The sequence below is a fragment of the Excalfactoria chinensis genome, chromosome 3 (genome assembly GCF_039878825.1).
Source record: "Excalfactoria chinensis isolate bCotChi1 chromosome 3, bCotChi1.hap2, whole genome shotgun sequence".
NCBI classification, from domain to species: domain Eukaryota; kingdom Metazoa; phylum Chordata; class Aves; order Galliformes; family Phasianidae; genus Excalfactoria; species Excalfactoria chinensis.
This window is the reverse complement of record NC_092827.1, coordinates 41,240,738-41,257,999: the sequence shown is the minus strand read 5'-3', so window position 1 is coordinate 41,257,999 and position 17,262 is coordinate 41,240,738. Positions and strand designations below refer to the sequence as shown.

The 17,262-nt window shown below is 39.9% G+C and overlaps 1 protein-coding gene across 1 annotated transcript in view; it reads right to left on the bottom strand.

The window, feature by feature from the left end:
* The window catches only part of AFG1L (AFG1 like ATPase), a 61,595-nt gene extending 49,106 nt beyond the window's left edge, over nt 1-12,489 (bottom strand). Inside the window, exons 1-2 of the mRNA XM_072333469.1 lie at nt 12,373-12,489; nt 5,843-6,069 (exon numbers count right to left, since the gene is read on the bottom strand). Coding sequence (XP_072189570.1) covers nt 5,843-6,069; nt 12,373-12,472 — 327 coding nt within the window. The 5' untranslated portion in view covers nt 12,473-12,489. The remainder of the gene's footprint in view (nt 1-5,842; nt 6,070-12,372) is intronic.
* Between the last annotated feature and the right edge of the window lie 4,773 nt (nt 12,490-17,262).

The window sequence follows — 17,262 nt, the reverse complement described above, 5'->3', positions numbered from 1 at the left end:
TCTTTCTTTTCCCCCTTTTCTTCAAGTTCATCACTTAACCACATTCTCTTCAATGCCAAAACCAAGAAAAATGATTGAGATGCTGTGCATCACTTTTTTTTTTTTTTTTTTTTTTTTTTTTACTTTTAAAAGGCTGCCACTACAATTTTTTCAACTAAAATTTTCATACTAAAAGTAGGTTGGTCACTTTCAAGAAACATAAAAAAAATCAAGAACTCAAGCTACTATATGCGACTGATTAAAGAGTTTTTTTCATTTGCAAGAATTTTTCAACTTAAAATACATCTATATATATATATTAATCTATTAAATTAGAATACTAAGTAAAAACAACGCCAGTCCTTGTATTATTAAAAAACTGAACATCTATAGCACAGAATGGCTTAGGTTGAAAGAAACCTTAAAGATCGTCAAGTTTGAACCCCCTTGCCATAGGGAGGTTTGCCACCCTCTGAATTAGACTGCCCAGGGCCCCATCCAACCTGGCTTTCAATGCCTCCACAGATGGGGGGCATCCATAGCTTCTCTGGACCTGCACCAGTGCCTCGCCACCCTCTGAGAGAAGAATTTCCTCCCATCATCTAACCTGAATCTTATCTCTTTTTAAAAAGTTTAAAGCCATCCCCCCTTATCACTAAGGCCCATCTAAAAGTTGGTCTCCCTCCTGTTTACAAGATCCCTTCAAGTAATGGGAAGCTGCAACTTGGTCTCACTAGAGTCTTATCTACTTCAAGCTAAACAAGTCCATCTATCTTTGCAGGAGGAATCCTCTGATAATTCTCACGACCCTTCCCTGGATCCACTCTAACATTTTCATGTCCTTCTTATGTCAGGAGCCACAGGCCTGAATGCAGTACTCCAGACGGGGCCTCACAAGGACAGAGCAGAGAGGGACAGTCACCTCCCTCTCCCTGCTGGACACCCCTCTTGTGATGCACCTCAGGATGCTGTTGGCCTTCCAGGCTGCAAGCACACATTGCCAGCTCATGTCCAACTTTTCATCCACCAGGACTCCCAAGTCCTTCTCTACAGGGCTTCTCTCAATGAGTTCTTGTCATGTCATGTCACTCTCTCTCCTATTTTGCTTGATTCATTAGTCTTAATTTCAATTATATTGTATTATATTGTGTTATCCTGTATTTCGATATAGTATTTAGTAAATAAGTGTGCCTCCTTAGATCTTTGCTGCTGTTTTATTTTCCCTTTTTCCCTTTTTCCCTTTCCTTTTTGGGCCAGCGGCCCTGTGAGCCAGCTGCCCCCCTATCACAGGCGCAGGTAGATTTTCAGTTAACCCGTGACAGTTCTTCCAGTCAGTACATATATCTGAGATTGCCCCAACCCAAGTGTAGCACCTTGCATTTGGACTTGTTGAATCTCATTTGGTTCACACGGACTGATTTCTCACAACTGCCCAGGTCCCTCTGGATGGCATCCTTTCCTTCTGCCATATCAACTGCAGCACTCATCCCACTGTCTAGACCACTGTTAAAGAAGTTGAAGAGTACCAGTTCCAGGACTGACCCCAGGGGGAAATCACTCATCACTGGTGTCCATCTGGACACAGAGCTGTTGGGCAGAACTCTCCGGTTGTGATCATCCAACCAATTCTTTATTCATCTAATAGTCCAGCCTTTAAATCTGTATTTCTCCAATTAAAGATGAGGATGTGATATGGGACCATGTAAGAGGCCTTGTACAAGTCCAGGTAAACAACATCAGTTGCCCTTCCTTTGTCCACCAATACCAGCACTTCATCAGAGAAGGCCACCAGATTGGTTATGCATTATCTGCCCTTGGTGAAGCCACACTGTCTGTCTCACATATATCTTAACAGTTTCTAAGAGGATCTGCTCCATGATCTTCTCAGGCACAGAGGTGAGGCTCACCAACCTGTAGTTCCACTGGTCTTCCTTTCTCCCTTTCTTAAAAACGGGAGTGATGTCTCCCTATTTCCAGTCACTGGAGACTTGACCTGACAGCCATGACTTTTCAAGTATAATGGAGAGTGGCTAAACAACCACATCAGCCAGTGCCTTCAGGACTGCGGGATGCACATCATCTGACCCTGTAGACTCATACACATACATTCTCATGATCTGATCTCTGCCTTGCTCTGCTCTCACAGAGGGATTTTGCTCCCCCAACCCTCTCCTTGAAGTTCAAGGACATGGGAAGCCTGATAGCCAGTGAAGACAAAGAACACATTGAGTACCTCAGCTTTCCCTATGTCTGTTGAAGCCAGTTTTCCCTTCTCGTTTATCAGAGTGGGTACGCTATCCTTTGCCTGTCTCTTCTGACCTATGTACTTGTAGAATCCTTTCTTGTTATTTTTCACATCTCATCAAGTTCACTTCCATCTGTGCCTTGGCTTTCCTTCTGGCTAAGATCAAGGGTAGTGTATTGTCACATGCAAAGCTACAATGTGTGAGGTCTTCACAAGAGAAGAGTGCCAATGCTTACTTAAACTCTTCAACAAATGTAGACATATGAAAAGCACATGGTATCACTGCCTACAATGGATACAGTGCTTGTCGTCTGTGATTTTGCCCACTATTCTGTTGTAACTCACTCTGGGGAAAACTTTTATCAAGGATGTTGATTACAACTTTACTGAAGCAAAACCTGTCCTGAACTAGAATTTAAACCACATTATTTGGCTTCATACTTTATTTTAAAAGGAACTGCTCCAATTGACAACTAACATCCTCAAAAATACCGGAAGAGAAACAAGGACATTACTACTTCTCTATCACAAATTATGATTTAATGTATTTACGCAAGATAGAAGCCTTTAACAGAATTACACACAATTCAATGTTCTCCACCTTTCCTACGGTTCTGCTTTACAGCACTGCATTGCTTAATCTGGTTCTCAGGCTTCTGAAGTGTTCCACACAGGTATCAGGCTCTAGAAGAGAAACCTCTACACTACCACTTGTCACATCTACAAGTAATTCTACATCTGCATCTCACTGAAGATGACATTAGTTGCCAATATCAGAGAGCTTTAAACTTTAGAAGTTTAAAATTAAAGAGTGGAACTGAAACAAAAGATTCTGTCAGAATTAGAGGAAGCCCACATTCACACTCCAGAACAATGGTATTTGAATTTTTCCCTTTAGGAGAGAGTTGGCTAGGTGGCTTTATTGTGATTAGCTCTGCTAGACAGAGATAAAGTAGCATTACAATCTCCTAATTAAAATAAGATTGGCATTACTTTGTTGTCTGCAGTTGACACTTTCTTCACTATTCATGATTCCCAATCAGAAAAATGGTAAACAACAAATCCACATAGCAGTTGATCTACAAAGTCATTATAAGACATCTGCTCTTCATCAAATCATAGTGGTTACACTATGATTCAGGGCACTCCAGTTAACACAATTCAGCTCTCAAAGTTATTCTCAAAGGCAGATCTTTCAGAAAGGAATATCCAGATGTCCAAAGCAGTTCACCAGAAAAGAATGCTAGCCTACTGATCCTCAGGTTAGAAAACAAGATCAAAACCTTCATCACATTTTTTCTACAAAATGAAAATGAATAAAAGTTTGGCTTTATTCCCATAAGATTACATAGGAGCAAGCCAAATAACTGCTTTTCTCTTAAGCAATTTCCTCTTTTACAGTTCATGCTGTACAGTGTTGGTAAAGAGCGCCTTTATACATTAAGTACCCTTCAAATGCCAATCCCTAGCCTGTTAGATTATGATCATGGAAATAGTTTGCCTATGTCAACCTTAACCTCCTTTTTACATTGAGGGGCCCTGAACTGCACACGATATTCAAGGTGAGACTGCACCAATGCTAAATATAATGAGGGAATCACTTCTTTTGACCAGTTAGCTAAGTAAAAAGGTGGGTAGTGAGAATAACTAATCTACTGGTTGGAGAAGGCAAAACTATTCTCCGAACAATTGCTGGGCTCCAATTGCCATATCTAAGTTAAAATTATAGAATGATCTATGTTGGAAGAAAGTCAGGAGATGGTATGGTCAAACTCCCTGCTCAAAGTTTTAACTTTTTTTCAAAACAGAACTTCCAAAAACATTCCTTTCAAAGAATCATAGAATCATTTGAGTTGGAAAGGAACCAATAAAGGTCATCTAGTCCAACTCACCTTCAATGAACAGGAACATCTACAGCCAGATCAGGTTGCTCAGAGCTTGATGTCACCAGAATGTCACCTTGAATGTCACCAGAGACAAGGCATCCATCTATAGGATCAATCTTGCCTCAGCACTTTGCTCCCTATTCTTCACTATTCACCTGTTTTTCTTTCCAGAGTTTCTCTCATTCAGGTTTCTTCCCACTGTATATCAACAATAAAAAAAGAGCTCCTTCCAAGGTGCTAGTCTGCTGCCTTTTGTCAGGAGGCAGGAAGACATTTGTAGAATTCCCAGTCAAGCATGATTAGCAGATACGTGACATACAGCTACAAGTATGAATTTAAAACATTCAAGGCAAACTGAAGGCAGACTGGTAAGTGAATATTGAGGCCCATGGCTCTGTACCTTGCTATTTGAAACACATACTTTCATTTGCATAGCACTTGCTCTCACTGCAATATTCTGTTTGCTGCTTTTTTATCATTCTTTGAAGCTAACACAATTTGCAAGAGCCTTGGAGTAGTAATTTGTGGTTTGGTACCTAAAGGGTAGAGGACAGCATGCCATTTACAGGTACTTGTGCCACGTAGGTTTTGTCTCTTCTGGTTTCATGCTACCTCAGGTAGGGTTATCATGCAAACAAAATGCAGTATTGTGCCATGTAATTGGAGAATTTGGGGTTGCAATGGCAAGTCTACAGTTTACTACCTACATGCAGTCCAATAGTTAGTCATATCGTTCTATGCTCATGAGATGAGATGAGATGAGGTTGTATAATAGATGCTGAGGGGGGCTGACAGATTTATTAGCAGGGTCTATTGCTGATGACATAACTTTAGCTGTTACACTCAGTGTATTCCTAGTTAAAAAATAAAAAGCAAAAGTAGTACAGTAGGGAGAAAGAAAAGGGAAAGCTCTCAGTGACCAACTGAGAAAAAAAGAACAGTAGAGCTGTTGACATAGGAGATGTCTCCCCAGTGCAAGAGGCCTGGAAAGTTAAGATTATGATAATGGCAATGAGCATTTTTCTATGCTTTTTCCCAATATGATACTTTTTTCCAAATCAGACTCACTTAAATTCCTAATTGTGTGCCCCATCTGCAGTTATGACTTCGCACTGACTGAAATACACTGGTCTGCTGCAAAAGTTGCACATTCACTGGTCATTCCACTTCTGATCACAGATATTATTGACTACTATTTATCTATGATTTAAGAACTTGCATACCTTGCTTTGCACTATGTTTGGTTTTCTGATATATAAACTAAAGTCTACAAAAAGTGACATGGAAAGCAGGTGAAGATAAGATTCTCACACCAGTTCTGTCCACTTCCCATGAGAACAACACTATCAGAATTTGCAGGTGCAAGGCCACAAGAGCATGAAAATAACAACATGAGAACAAGATATGAAAAGTACTGCCATAGTAGCTCTGGAAAATACTGTGCCAAAAACTTCAGGGAACAGTTACTGAACTGCAACAGCAGGCCCTTAGAAGTCAGTAACGTTGTGCTATGTACTGTACAACAGGTGTGAGCCTGAGTTGTAATTAATGCTTTGAAAAGAAACCTCCAAAATGCAATCAGGGTGCAGATCCAAAGACGGAGAAAGATTTAGCTGTAAAGACTCAGATGCAAAAATAAGACTAGGTTAATGATAGAAATTAATATATTTTTAAGCACATTCTTATGAGAAAATATAATTTCTAAAAATATATTTATCATCATCAATCTCACCTTTGAGAGAAAATTTTTTGAGCTGATGCTGTAGCCTTTAAGACTCTCGTGCAATTTTTGCAGGTGCTGAACAACTTTTCTCTGCTGTTCATCGTTCCTCAGCTCTTCTTCTTTGATCAGAAAGTCATAATGTTCTAAAGGTCCATTGCAAACCAGTAAGGCTCTAGAATTAGCATCTGTAAGAGTACGAAGAACCACTTTTTCATCTGCTGCCTGACTTGCAAATGCTGTAAAATAGAAAACAGACTATAAATAGAGAAGTTTTGAAAGTGTTCTCTTAAAATCATAAACACAGCACATCGCTAACAGTTCATGCAAAGACTGATACACATTGCTTACCTAGGCAGCTGTACAAGTATGTTATGCCTTTATTTTTCATTAATCCACTACTAACTACAAAATACATTTAGTAGTATGTTTTAACACTTTTATTAATAGAAAACACATACATACATTGCTCAGCTGGGAAGTTGTCAAGATTGAACGAGCTGTTGGAAGAAAAGTGTTGACATATCTGTTGCAAAGTGAGGTAAAATCATTTAAAATCCCTGACAGAGAACATTTATTTTCTGAACGGATGAATCATTTAGAAACAGGCAAGCTGGAAGAAAGAATTTAAAGGACAGCAAACAGGAGACCAAAACAGGAGTTTTGAAAGCAAGTTTAAAGAGTGAAGGACCACAGTAAGCAACACAGTAACTGTGAAACCCTGCAACACCACAGTTCACTTTGCTGGCTTTATCTTCTACCTAGAGACAGGACTACGCCAAGGAATTCTGTTTAGATTAAAAAGAAAAAAGGTCAGAACTGACAGGCACAAAATGAGATATAACTACTATAATTAGGAATTAAAGAACATAAAGTCTTACAAAGAAGGCTTGTTAAATCAGTAAGATCAGAAATCTAATAAAAGAATACACTGAAAAAATCTTCAATACCTTCTTTGCTTATGTTATCATTTCAAAGTTCAAGTACAATCACAAGTAACACAAAATGTAACAATGACAAAAGTTAATGAGAATGTAATACATTTGGCAGAAAGAGAGAAAATGTTCTTAATTGCAGCAACCATTTTGTCATTGTGTCACACAGTGTTCTATACATATATAGCAGGAAAGCTAGTTGCAAGTGACATAACTTTTGAGCAAGTACAAAATAAATTAGAAAAAACTGTAGGTAATGAATAACTACTACAGTTAAGCTACATGCATGTTTCCAGTAGAGCTTCATAGAGAGCTCAGAAGCTCAGCTTGGTGTAGTTCGGAATTTCCAGCCATGATCTGTGTAGGGCAAAGTGAACTTCATGGAATGAGCTTGCAGGTAAGATCGCAAGGAGGGGGCTGCCAACACTCTGGAAGGCATGGCAGGGTACACTAAGTAGAATGTAATGCAACAAGGCATTGTTCTTAGGGGGAATAACTAACTGAACTTCAGAGATGGACATTGACCATCTAAAGAGCAACTCTGCAGAAAACAATCTAAGACTATGCTGGATTACAGAGTGGCAGTGAAACATCATTGTAACACTACTGGGGAGAGAGTAAGGAAAGAAGAAAGTACTCTGAGGTTTAGAACCATGGAATCACAGAATCATAGAATGTATATATGCATGTGTGCATGCAGAAGTACCAAAAACATAAGCACACATGAAATAACCCTGGTCTACTCAATAGCAATATGCTCTGCCCTAGAATACACTTTGATTTTCATATCATATTTCAGAGAAGGTATGAACACAACAGAGCCTTGAAAAATGTGTGAGTTAGCATTTGTTACACCATGGGTCACAAACCACAGAGACGTTGTAAGGGGGCTCAGAGAGGCAGAAGAAAAACTTAAATTTTTATATAAAAAAACAGATATGGTTATACAAGAACTGAAAACACCTCAGTACCTCCAAAAAATACCTCCAAAACAAGGCAGCCAGCATTTACACCTGTAGCCAATAATTATACCAAATTCTGCTGCCCTGAAGGAACTGAGTTACTGTCATGAATTAAAAGTAATTAGCTTGTCCCCAGCAAAAAAGATCACTTAGAGAGCTGAGTTCAATGTCCATTATTGCAAAAATTTCAGTAAAATCTTTACAGAAGGCTAAAGAAAATCACATAGCTTTCTCAGCACCCTTTACCTATCGGGAGAGAAGGAAAAGACTATAAATCTACTTAAGGCAGTGAAATGGGTTAACTGATGAAAAGAGAATTGTAAGAGTAATCTTGATGAAATCAATAATCAATCTTGATGAAATCAATAACGGGTCAGTAATACCTGATCTGCATTCAAACAGAAGGAGATAATGGGAAGAGAAACAGATAGGTGATCTCTCAAAGTTCACCTTCATCTTACTTTCTCCAAATATTTATTCCTGCATAAACTCTGCCTCAGTCCTGTGGTTTGCATCTCTGATCTACTGACCGCCTTCACAACACATACAGCTCAGTGGCTCTGAGAGGTCTGATTTGAAGGTCCAGCCTCACTCTGCTATACCTACAAAGTCCATAGTTCCCACTGCTTACCATGAGATTAGGAGAAAAAAAAAATAAATAAAAGCTGGTTTAGGGATAAGAATGAGTTTGTGGCTCATTAACTTTCTGGCCATGGACAAGGGACACCAGCAGGGCTGCTCACATGTATGCCTTGTGTGTCAGATTACACGTACCCACAGCTGACCATAAGTGGAAATAAAGTGGGAATAAAACACTATGTCATCAACAGATGACAGAGATGAAGACTGCTCAAGTGATGACGGAGGGTGTTGTGGGACAAATTGCTCACTGTTCTCCTAAAATAATACTGAATGCCAAGATTTAAATATGGTGAGGGGTACCAGGAAGCACACAGTAACTGGTAAGTGATAAATACAAATGTGCTGCTATAAAGCAAAGTCATAGACTCTAAAAAGAACGTAAAGCATGTATGAGTTTTAAAGAGAAGTCAACAAAAGACAACTACTCAAGTGATAAACTTTACTGAGAGACTAACAAGCGAGATTTCCATTCTCACCTGCACTGTGGAGCAGACTGTAAAAATCATTCAGAATGCTACAGCTTCTAGAGTAATCTATTCCTCAACAGATAAAGAAAAGGGATTTTTAGAATCATAATACATAGCAGAGGAATACCAGACAATTTCCTTACATAGTTTTATATCTCTCTTACTGATTCACATCTTCCTGTTATACAAATTGTTGCTTGTATTGGATTCCTTCTGAAACATTCAAGTGTCACAGAGAAAAAGAACTTTGTGTATCCAGGTAAGACTATACAAAAGCCCAATGTCCATGCATTACTCAGTTTTACTTAAACCAGTGTAAAACTAGAGACACAATCCATAATCTTTCTCACTCCCAGTGTGCATGACAGCACTGGAAGTCCTGCCTAACATTGACTATTATTTAAGAACTGCTGGTAGGTTGCAACTTCCTATTAAATTCCAGTTCCAGAAACATAAGCATCAGGGCAATCTCATTTACTTTCAAGCCACAAAATTAGGTGCTTGCATTTGCCTTTCTGCCTGCCTATCCAAGCATCACAGACCTAGTTGCAACAAAAACCTACTGTGATACACACACAAAACAAAACAGAAGAGAGAGAGAAGGAAATCTTGGGGAAATAAGAGGGGAAAAAAACCTCAAAGACAACAAAAACTTTTTAATGTAAAATTACGTAACGTAAATGCTAATCTGAAAGTATAAAGATTCCCTTCTACGAGTTACTTAAGACACCTTCAGTAAACTAGCATTGGTTAATCACTGCAAAGATAAGTGCTAACATCAAAATCTAAAAATAAAAAGCATTCTTAACTTTAAAGACATTCTGCTCTGGAAAAGAGCAACAAACTGAAAACTTGATCAGTACATTGTCAGGCTTTCCTTCTGCCACTTAGAACTCATGCCTGAGGTGACACTGGAAAAAGGCAAGCAAGCTTCAATGACGCCGCTTCCGAGAGCAAAGCTCACAGCTGAGGCAGGCACTAGAGTTATTTATATAAGAAGACAATCTGGAATGGAAGCTGGATTGTGGCCTGTCATAAACCGATCTTGACAGAAGCCAGGAGGCTGACAGGTCAGAAGGGTAACTGAGAAAAACACCACTCACCCCGGCAACCATCTTTTCCCCCTCTTAGTTGTATGTAATCATGTAATTTGAACGTGGGTTTCCCTGCCATGAATACCATTTTTTTCCACATTTCTATGGAAAAGAAACCAACTCCTTGAAAACTCATAGATTAATAAATTCAAAGTTATGCGGAGAAGATCTCATGTTTGAAATGATTATTCATTACTGAGAAGGTGTTGTACTTCCAGAGATTAATTCAGATTTGATCTGCAGAATCCTTTCCTACTACAGAACAAAGCATCTTTAAAACATCTGATTAAAACTGTCAACCTTCAATGGAAAGAAATACGGAAAAAATCTAAAGAATAAAGGAAAAACATAAAAAAGATACATAATATCCGGCTAAAGAAGCAAAGGTTAAAAAAATGGAACCTAGCTCCTTTTACTGCAGAAGGCAAATCAAGCTTCAGATAACAGCATTCACTTCATAGATTGTCAACTATATACAGTACTTGTGTAAATGCGTATTATTAATTTTCACAATTAATCAAAGAGGAAACAAATCCTCAAAGGGATTTAAAAGGCATTTAACCTTTGTTCTGTATGTGAGCATCAAATCGCTCCACCATAGGAATGCTCACTAATACTTTTTCTGCACAGAGATTAAAGACAACAACAAATGTTTTAAGTACTAGGAACACCAGTATTCACCTAAATACCTCTGAACTATGCCTGTGAATTGTGATTGACTACATATTCTGAGGAAAGTGCATTGCAAACATATAAGAGATGGGGAACCAAACACTTCCTATAATAACTTCCTCCAGTGGTTAATCGCTCTTTACCTTCAAGTCAGAAAATACTCCCAGCAGTTGAGAACTGCACCTAAGCCAAACTCACCACGGGGGCTACAAGAGCATCAAAGTCCACGACCCAGAGATCATCCAGCTGCCACCGCTGCAGACAGCTGTCATCAAGAAGCTGAATAGCATTGGCTAAGCCAGTGCCAACGCAGGAAGCAGATCCATTTCACTGCTGCATTGCAAACTTCATTCCGTCTTAAAAGCTTTCCACAAACACCAGAATTTGGGGGGTGACAGCAAGGTGTAACAGAAAGTAACTTTTACAAACCGTTCAGATCAGAAAAAATTGCAGCTAAGATACAAGCTCTTAGATTGTCTGTTCATCTTTGTCTCCTTGGAGGAGGAGAAACTTACATGAATCACTTAAACTATATTTCTAGCCTTCTTACAATCCATTCATTATATGAATATTCCTATAATAAATATATATTCTGTATGTAAACTTCTAGAGAATATAAGTGCTACAGTAGAATGCTGATTTTTCCATAGGTGCCCAGGACGCTAGGGGGAAAATCAGAGTTCTTGTCCTATTTCCACACACAGCCCATTTAAACAACCTCAGCTAGAGGTGAAAGTAGGAATGAGAGGAAAGTTTGTCAGGGAAATTGTTCACAGGCATTAATTCTGAAGTCTTTCAAGAGGTGCAGCAGGCAGATCGTGCAAGAAAGAAAGCACTGATTATAAGAACTGGATTATAAATCAATTCACTGATCATTGTGTATCCCTGCGGATGTCCTCAAACAATGAGCAGAGCAACCACCTTTCAACATGGAAGCCAAAACAAAATGCTGATAAAATCACTGAATTTGCTGACTTCAAGAAGGACACAAATGTAGAAACCTGAAGCAATGTCACAATTAAATAAAAACACAACCATTGTACTAACCGTAACACTCATTTAATCAGCACATCTCTTTTCAGTCTATTTGCCTTAGGATGTAAGTATTGTACTGTCACAATACAACACTTGTATGTGAATGCTTATTTGTCCCAGACAACCCACAGAGATCACTGAGTCCGGGCCTGGGCTCCACAGGACCACCCAAAATCCAAACCCTATGCCTGAGGGCACTGTTCCAATACTCCCTAAACTCCAGCAGCTTGTGCCCGTGTTCACTGCTCTATAGTAGAGCTCTCACTAAAGACAAATGACCTCAGCTTCTACCCTAAGTCTCAAGCTAACAAAACCCGCTTTCCTAAGAATTTATGTACTATGCTGACTTTATCAGGCTACAAAGCTCGGCTGCTGTAACAGATGAGAGGACCTTTCTGGGGAAGAGTTAACAGACAAGGGAGCATTTAGGCAGAGTCGCAGTCCAGGCTAGCCGGGAAGTCACAGAGCCGGCTGAGCCTGCCGCAGGCCCCGGGACGGGCAGAGGCGGCAGGCCACAGAGAACCGGAGGACGCGGTGAAGCCCTGCATGGCCAGCCAGGCGCAGCGGCCGCCTTCTCTCCCCACACAGGACCGGCACGGAGCTCCGCCGGCAGCCCCGAGGCGAAGTCCGGCACTAGCGTGCCCCCTCTCCAGAAAAGCCGGGCTCCCCCCTCCAGGGCACCGCGCTCCCGGACTCGCCCTTCTTTGGGCACGGCGCGGGATCGGCGGCACTGACCTCTCGGCAGGGCCCGTGCCGGCAGCAGACGGGCAACACATCGCGCCGGTGCCCGCAGCAGGCAGCGCGCAGTAACCAAGGGCGACACGGGCGCCGCCATCTTTCCGGCGCGACCTCCACGGCGGAGGGCGCGGGGCGTGCTGGGAAATGGAGTCCCGGGGTGAGGGCGCTGGGGCTGCCGTCGGCTGGGTGCCTCAGGGGAGCCCGGAGCTGGGCGAGGAGTGCCACCGCTGCACACATCGGCTTCAGTCTGCCAGGCTATCTGACAGAAAGGCACCATGCAGTAAGCAAACACACAAGCGTAGATTTCAATGTAAGGGCGCTGGCAGTCAGGAGCCAGTAACCCTACCTCTCTGCTCCTGTCACAAATGCGCCCACGGGTCAGGATGTGGCCTCGATGTTGCTCACACTAAAAGCATGAAGGAAATGCTCTGATTTTTGGCTATTCAATGTCGGAATTCCTGTAGAGAGTTAAATTCTAGAGTTAAATTTCTGTGCAACATGAGCAAGTGAACAAATTATGATCATGGAACACTGGTCCAACAGGGCTTCTTATGTAAGAAGGGAGCAAAACATCACATCGAGGCACTGTAGAACTGATTGCAAACATCATCTACCAAAGTAGATTCTACTGAACAGTATTACTATTTTTTTAATTACATTTATGATCTTGAAAATATTAATAATACTTGAAGTTATTTTCTAGCACGTTGGAGCCACCGTCCCTACAGGCATCCAAGGAACATGTGGCACAGAGAGATATGGTTTCTGGACACGGTGGGGATGGGCTGACAGTTGGATTAGATGATCTTACTACTCTTTCCCAACCTTTATGGTTCTATGAGTCCATAATTCTATGTTCAACTGTTTTAAAATACGCAGTTGCACCAGGCACATCTTCAATACTACATATCTAATTAAGCGGTGAACTAAAATGCCACTTTATCACATCTTAAAAGAGCTGCACTCAGTGCATTTTCTTTCATCTTCCCTTTATTGAGCACTTATTGGTTTTGACTCATTCTAGCCATCAACACCTGTGCCCATTTAGGAAAGAATTTCAGCACAAATCATAGCGAAGTGAATAGGCGTTTCAAAGACGCATCGCAATTGTTGCAATATTTTTAGAATCTCAAACAAGGAAACAAACAACTTCAGTAAAAGTGATTTAAATAACAAATATCCTTATAAACAGCTTATCTCCTTGAGAACAAAGAATAAACAAGGCAACGAGAGACGCTCTTTCTCTTCCATTATTAACTCAGATCACAATGCGATTGGGTGAAATGTCAAGAATAATTGGAGAAAATGACAGCATAATCTTCAGCAAAAACATCTGATTTATTTAAATTGTCACTGGTTTTTTGTCTTAACAGATTCTCTGCTTAACCTCGTTATCCAAGACATGTATAGAAAAACTTCCCATTTGGGTTTGTTCTGTTATTCTCTACCTAAGTGAAGAAAAACTTTTTGCAGTGCTTCTGTACACAGCAAACTCTGAAATGCCATGATATGTGCCACTGTAGTGAACACCCCAGGACCGGAATCTGCATTCAGTACAGTCACATTTTGTCATTAACCTAAAATAACAAGAATTGGATAATCTGTAGATTGTCATGGTTAATGTCTTGTAACAGATACAGATCCATTCTATAGGGCAACCGTACACTTCATTCACTGTATTCATCTCTTTTCTTTCCTCCAGAAAAATAAGGTTATAAAGATGATGGAATTAGATTGATGCTTGCTTAACTTATCAGCATTATTAGTTTGCAAGGTAACTGAAATAATAGCTGGTCTTAAATAGGAATGCAAACAGGGGCATAATAAAACCCCTCTAAAGTCCCCCACTAGCCTCTGGAGTTACAAAATTCACTCCTCTGGAAAATCAAGTGTGTCAAACCCACAGGAATGTTTGTGTCCAAAGATCTCTGGACCTTTTCCAAACCTCCTCCGAGTTTCTTCAGAAGGAGGGCAGGGTCTACCTGCCTACCTGCAGGGCTCCAGGATGTTTCCATGATGGGAAACATCTTTGGATCCACTACATACATGCACTTTTGACATAAGAGTGGTCATTCACCCAACTCTAGGAAAATTGATTTTGTGGTTTGTTTTTATTGACAAGTTTGCATAAAATGCCATTTTCCTAGAGTTATGACAGAACCCTCTGAGGCAAACTTGATTTTAGCTGTATCTATTCAGAAATAATCAAATATGCAATAGATAGTTTATGTTGCTTATCAAATGTAAGATTCTTAAAGCTGCAAAAACGTTCCCAAACTTATGGACTTAGAGCTATTTTTACACATCCGTCTGTTTGCAGCTTGCATTGCTCACTCAGCTCCGTATGTTAGAAGCTCATTGCACAACTTTCCAGCTACATGGGCACTACTCAGCTTCTCTAAAGCAAGGGGTTCACAAAGTAAATACCTGTGAACTGGTGGATGACATTTTAAATGATAAGAAAGTATATGTGAGGATCATCTGTGTTGAAAAATATCAGAGATGAGGCACTGAATACAATAGTTTATATACATGGATATAACAAGTTATATTTATATACAAAACATTTATATCTGGAAGAAGCAAATGTAGATCTCTAAACATTGTGCTTGAAAGAACCACCTACTAACACTGGCATCAGGAAGTCACTTTTCCACATAAAGCATTGCACAATTGTTCTATGCCTCATGTTGGTCTTTCTCCTTTGGCTTATCCTGGGTCAGCATTCTTCAGAAGTTTCGACAAATATGCCTGTGGTGACTAAAATGTATTAACTTGGGAGCCTGTCATAAGGCTGGGGAACCCCAGCTGGGTAATGGTGATATTTGGTTTCCTATGCAGTTAAATGTAATTTTTTTTCTTCTTTTAAAAACAAATAACTACTTGAGAGGTATCACTACACTAAACTTAAGAATTAATCATACATTAATACCTATTTCTGTAGGTACATGCCAGGAAAATCTAGGATTCATAACACAACTTGAACTTATGCAAGAAAATTGTAGCTGAATAAATAAGTGTGGCAACAAATCCATGAATTCCTAATCTCTTGGTTGTTTGTCTAAATGCTTGGTTTCTTGCATATAGTCTTTGGACCTACAAACACAGCTGACCTCTCTCCCTCTAGATTTGAAATTTGGCCCAAAGTTCACACCAGAAATAGAATTAAAACATTCTCTTTGATTGTATGGTTCACCTTTTTCATCCTGACAGATGAACCACTGCAGCAAGCAGGTAGTGTAACTACAGACAGTGTAACTCCAGAGTCCCATGGTTCACAAAAAATATGATCCATAACTCAGAATAAACACATTTTCTGAGGATTGGAAGGAAATAAGCAGACTCAAAGGCCTCTCATTTTCCCCCACCTTCATTCCCTTCTCTCTAAAGCATCAGCCAGCCAGTGTGGCATATGTGCTTTCACACAAGCAAGGAGGGTCTAGATTCGAAGCAGGGCATCTTCCCCTTTGTCTTCCAGTACAGAGGATCTGATTCCCAGCTGAGATAATGGAAAAAAACAGCAACAGCAGAGATGGGAGACATTACCAAATGGCTATAGCCTCCATACTCACCAATACTATTGACACATGGGCACTAAAACATTCACTCTCTTTTACTTGCCTCTCTCTATGGCTCTCCAGCACCAGTTATCTCTATTAGGAAAAGCAGAGAGAATAGTGTTGCTAGGATGGTATGCTGTGAGAAAAAACAGTCAACTTAAGGATCACTGTTACTAGTATTTACTCAGCATAAGAACAAATTCTACTCATCATTCATCATATGCTCCCCATCTTCCCAAACGTGCAATATTAGGCACTTCTTTATTGTCTTGAATAAAACCAGTCAGGCAATATATTACTTAATATATACTTAAGATAATAGCAGTGCTCTGTCTTATTTTCACGTTTGCAGTCAGATGTGGTTGCGTAAGTTGCATAAGAAACAAAAGCATATGCAGAAGTGTATACAAGTAATCTCAGTAGAACACATCAGATTTTCTTACCTTGGTTGCAAGACCAGTTCAATAACTCATGTAATTCAAATAAGGTTTTCTTTCACTGTTACACTGTAAAATTCTGTCAGCTTAATTTCCGTTTATAATTATAAAGTGAGTAGTTAGCAGCTATTAGCAGTAAGAATAAGGAAGGTGCAGTAGTAAGGACAAGAATTATACTGGAGGAGTGATGAGCAGGAAATTCAGAGAAAAGTTACCAAGCAAAAACACCTACAGCATTCTTGTTCTGTGGATGGGCTATTTTTGTAACTTGGGTTCAGTTCAGCTTCTTAATTACCTTTTTATTCTAGACAACTGTTATCCAGACTCGCTGGATGTGAAATTTGAGTCTCTCAAATGTGATTTGTGGGCAACCTGACATTTTGCCTATTGCCTGGACACAAATTCTTAGAAAATAAATAATAACTAGTTCTTCTACAGTCTTATTCTACCTAGCTAGTAGCTGAGTGTTACCAGAACTCTTTCATAATGAAGGAAAATGAAATATGCATTTTCTTATTGCAGGGATGCTGTTAGCAGGTATTAAATAAAAAAAAATATGGAAGACTATAAAGATCTCTAAGATGATAGAATCATTTAGAAATATTAGCAATGGGGTGATAGAATTACCATTCACTGAAGTCCTCAATGAAGCAGAAGGCAAACTTTCCACTTCTTTTGCCAATGGTTGAGTTGGGTGTTTGAATTAGGTACAGAAGCAGCAATAGTCTTGTGTCTTTGCAGAGAAGGCCACACTTCTCCCTCATTCTTTTCTCCCCTGTTTACCTTTCTTCAAGGTCCTAGCCTCCCATTTACTTATTTCCTGGGAACACAAATTTCCCCTCTTATCCTTTATAAATGAAATGTTAACAAACTCTTAGCTTTGCAAGCTA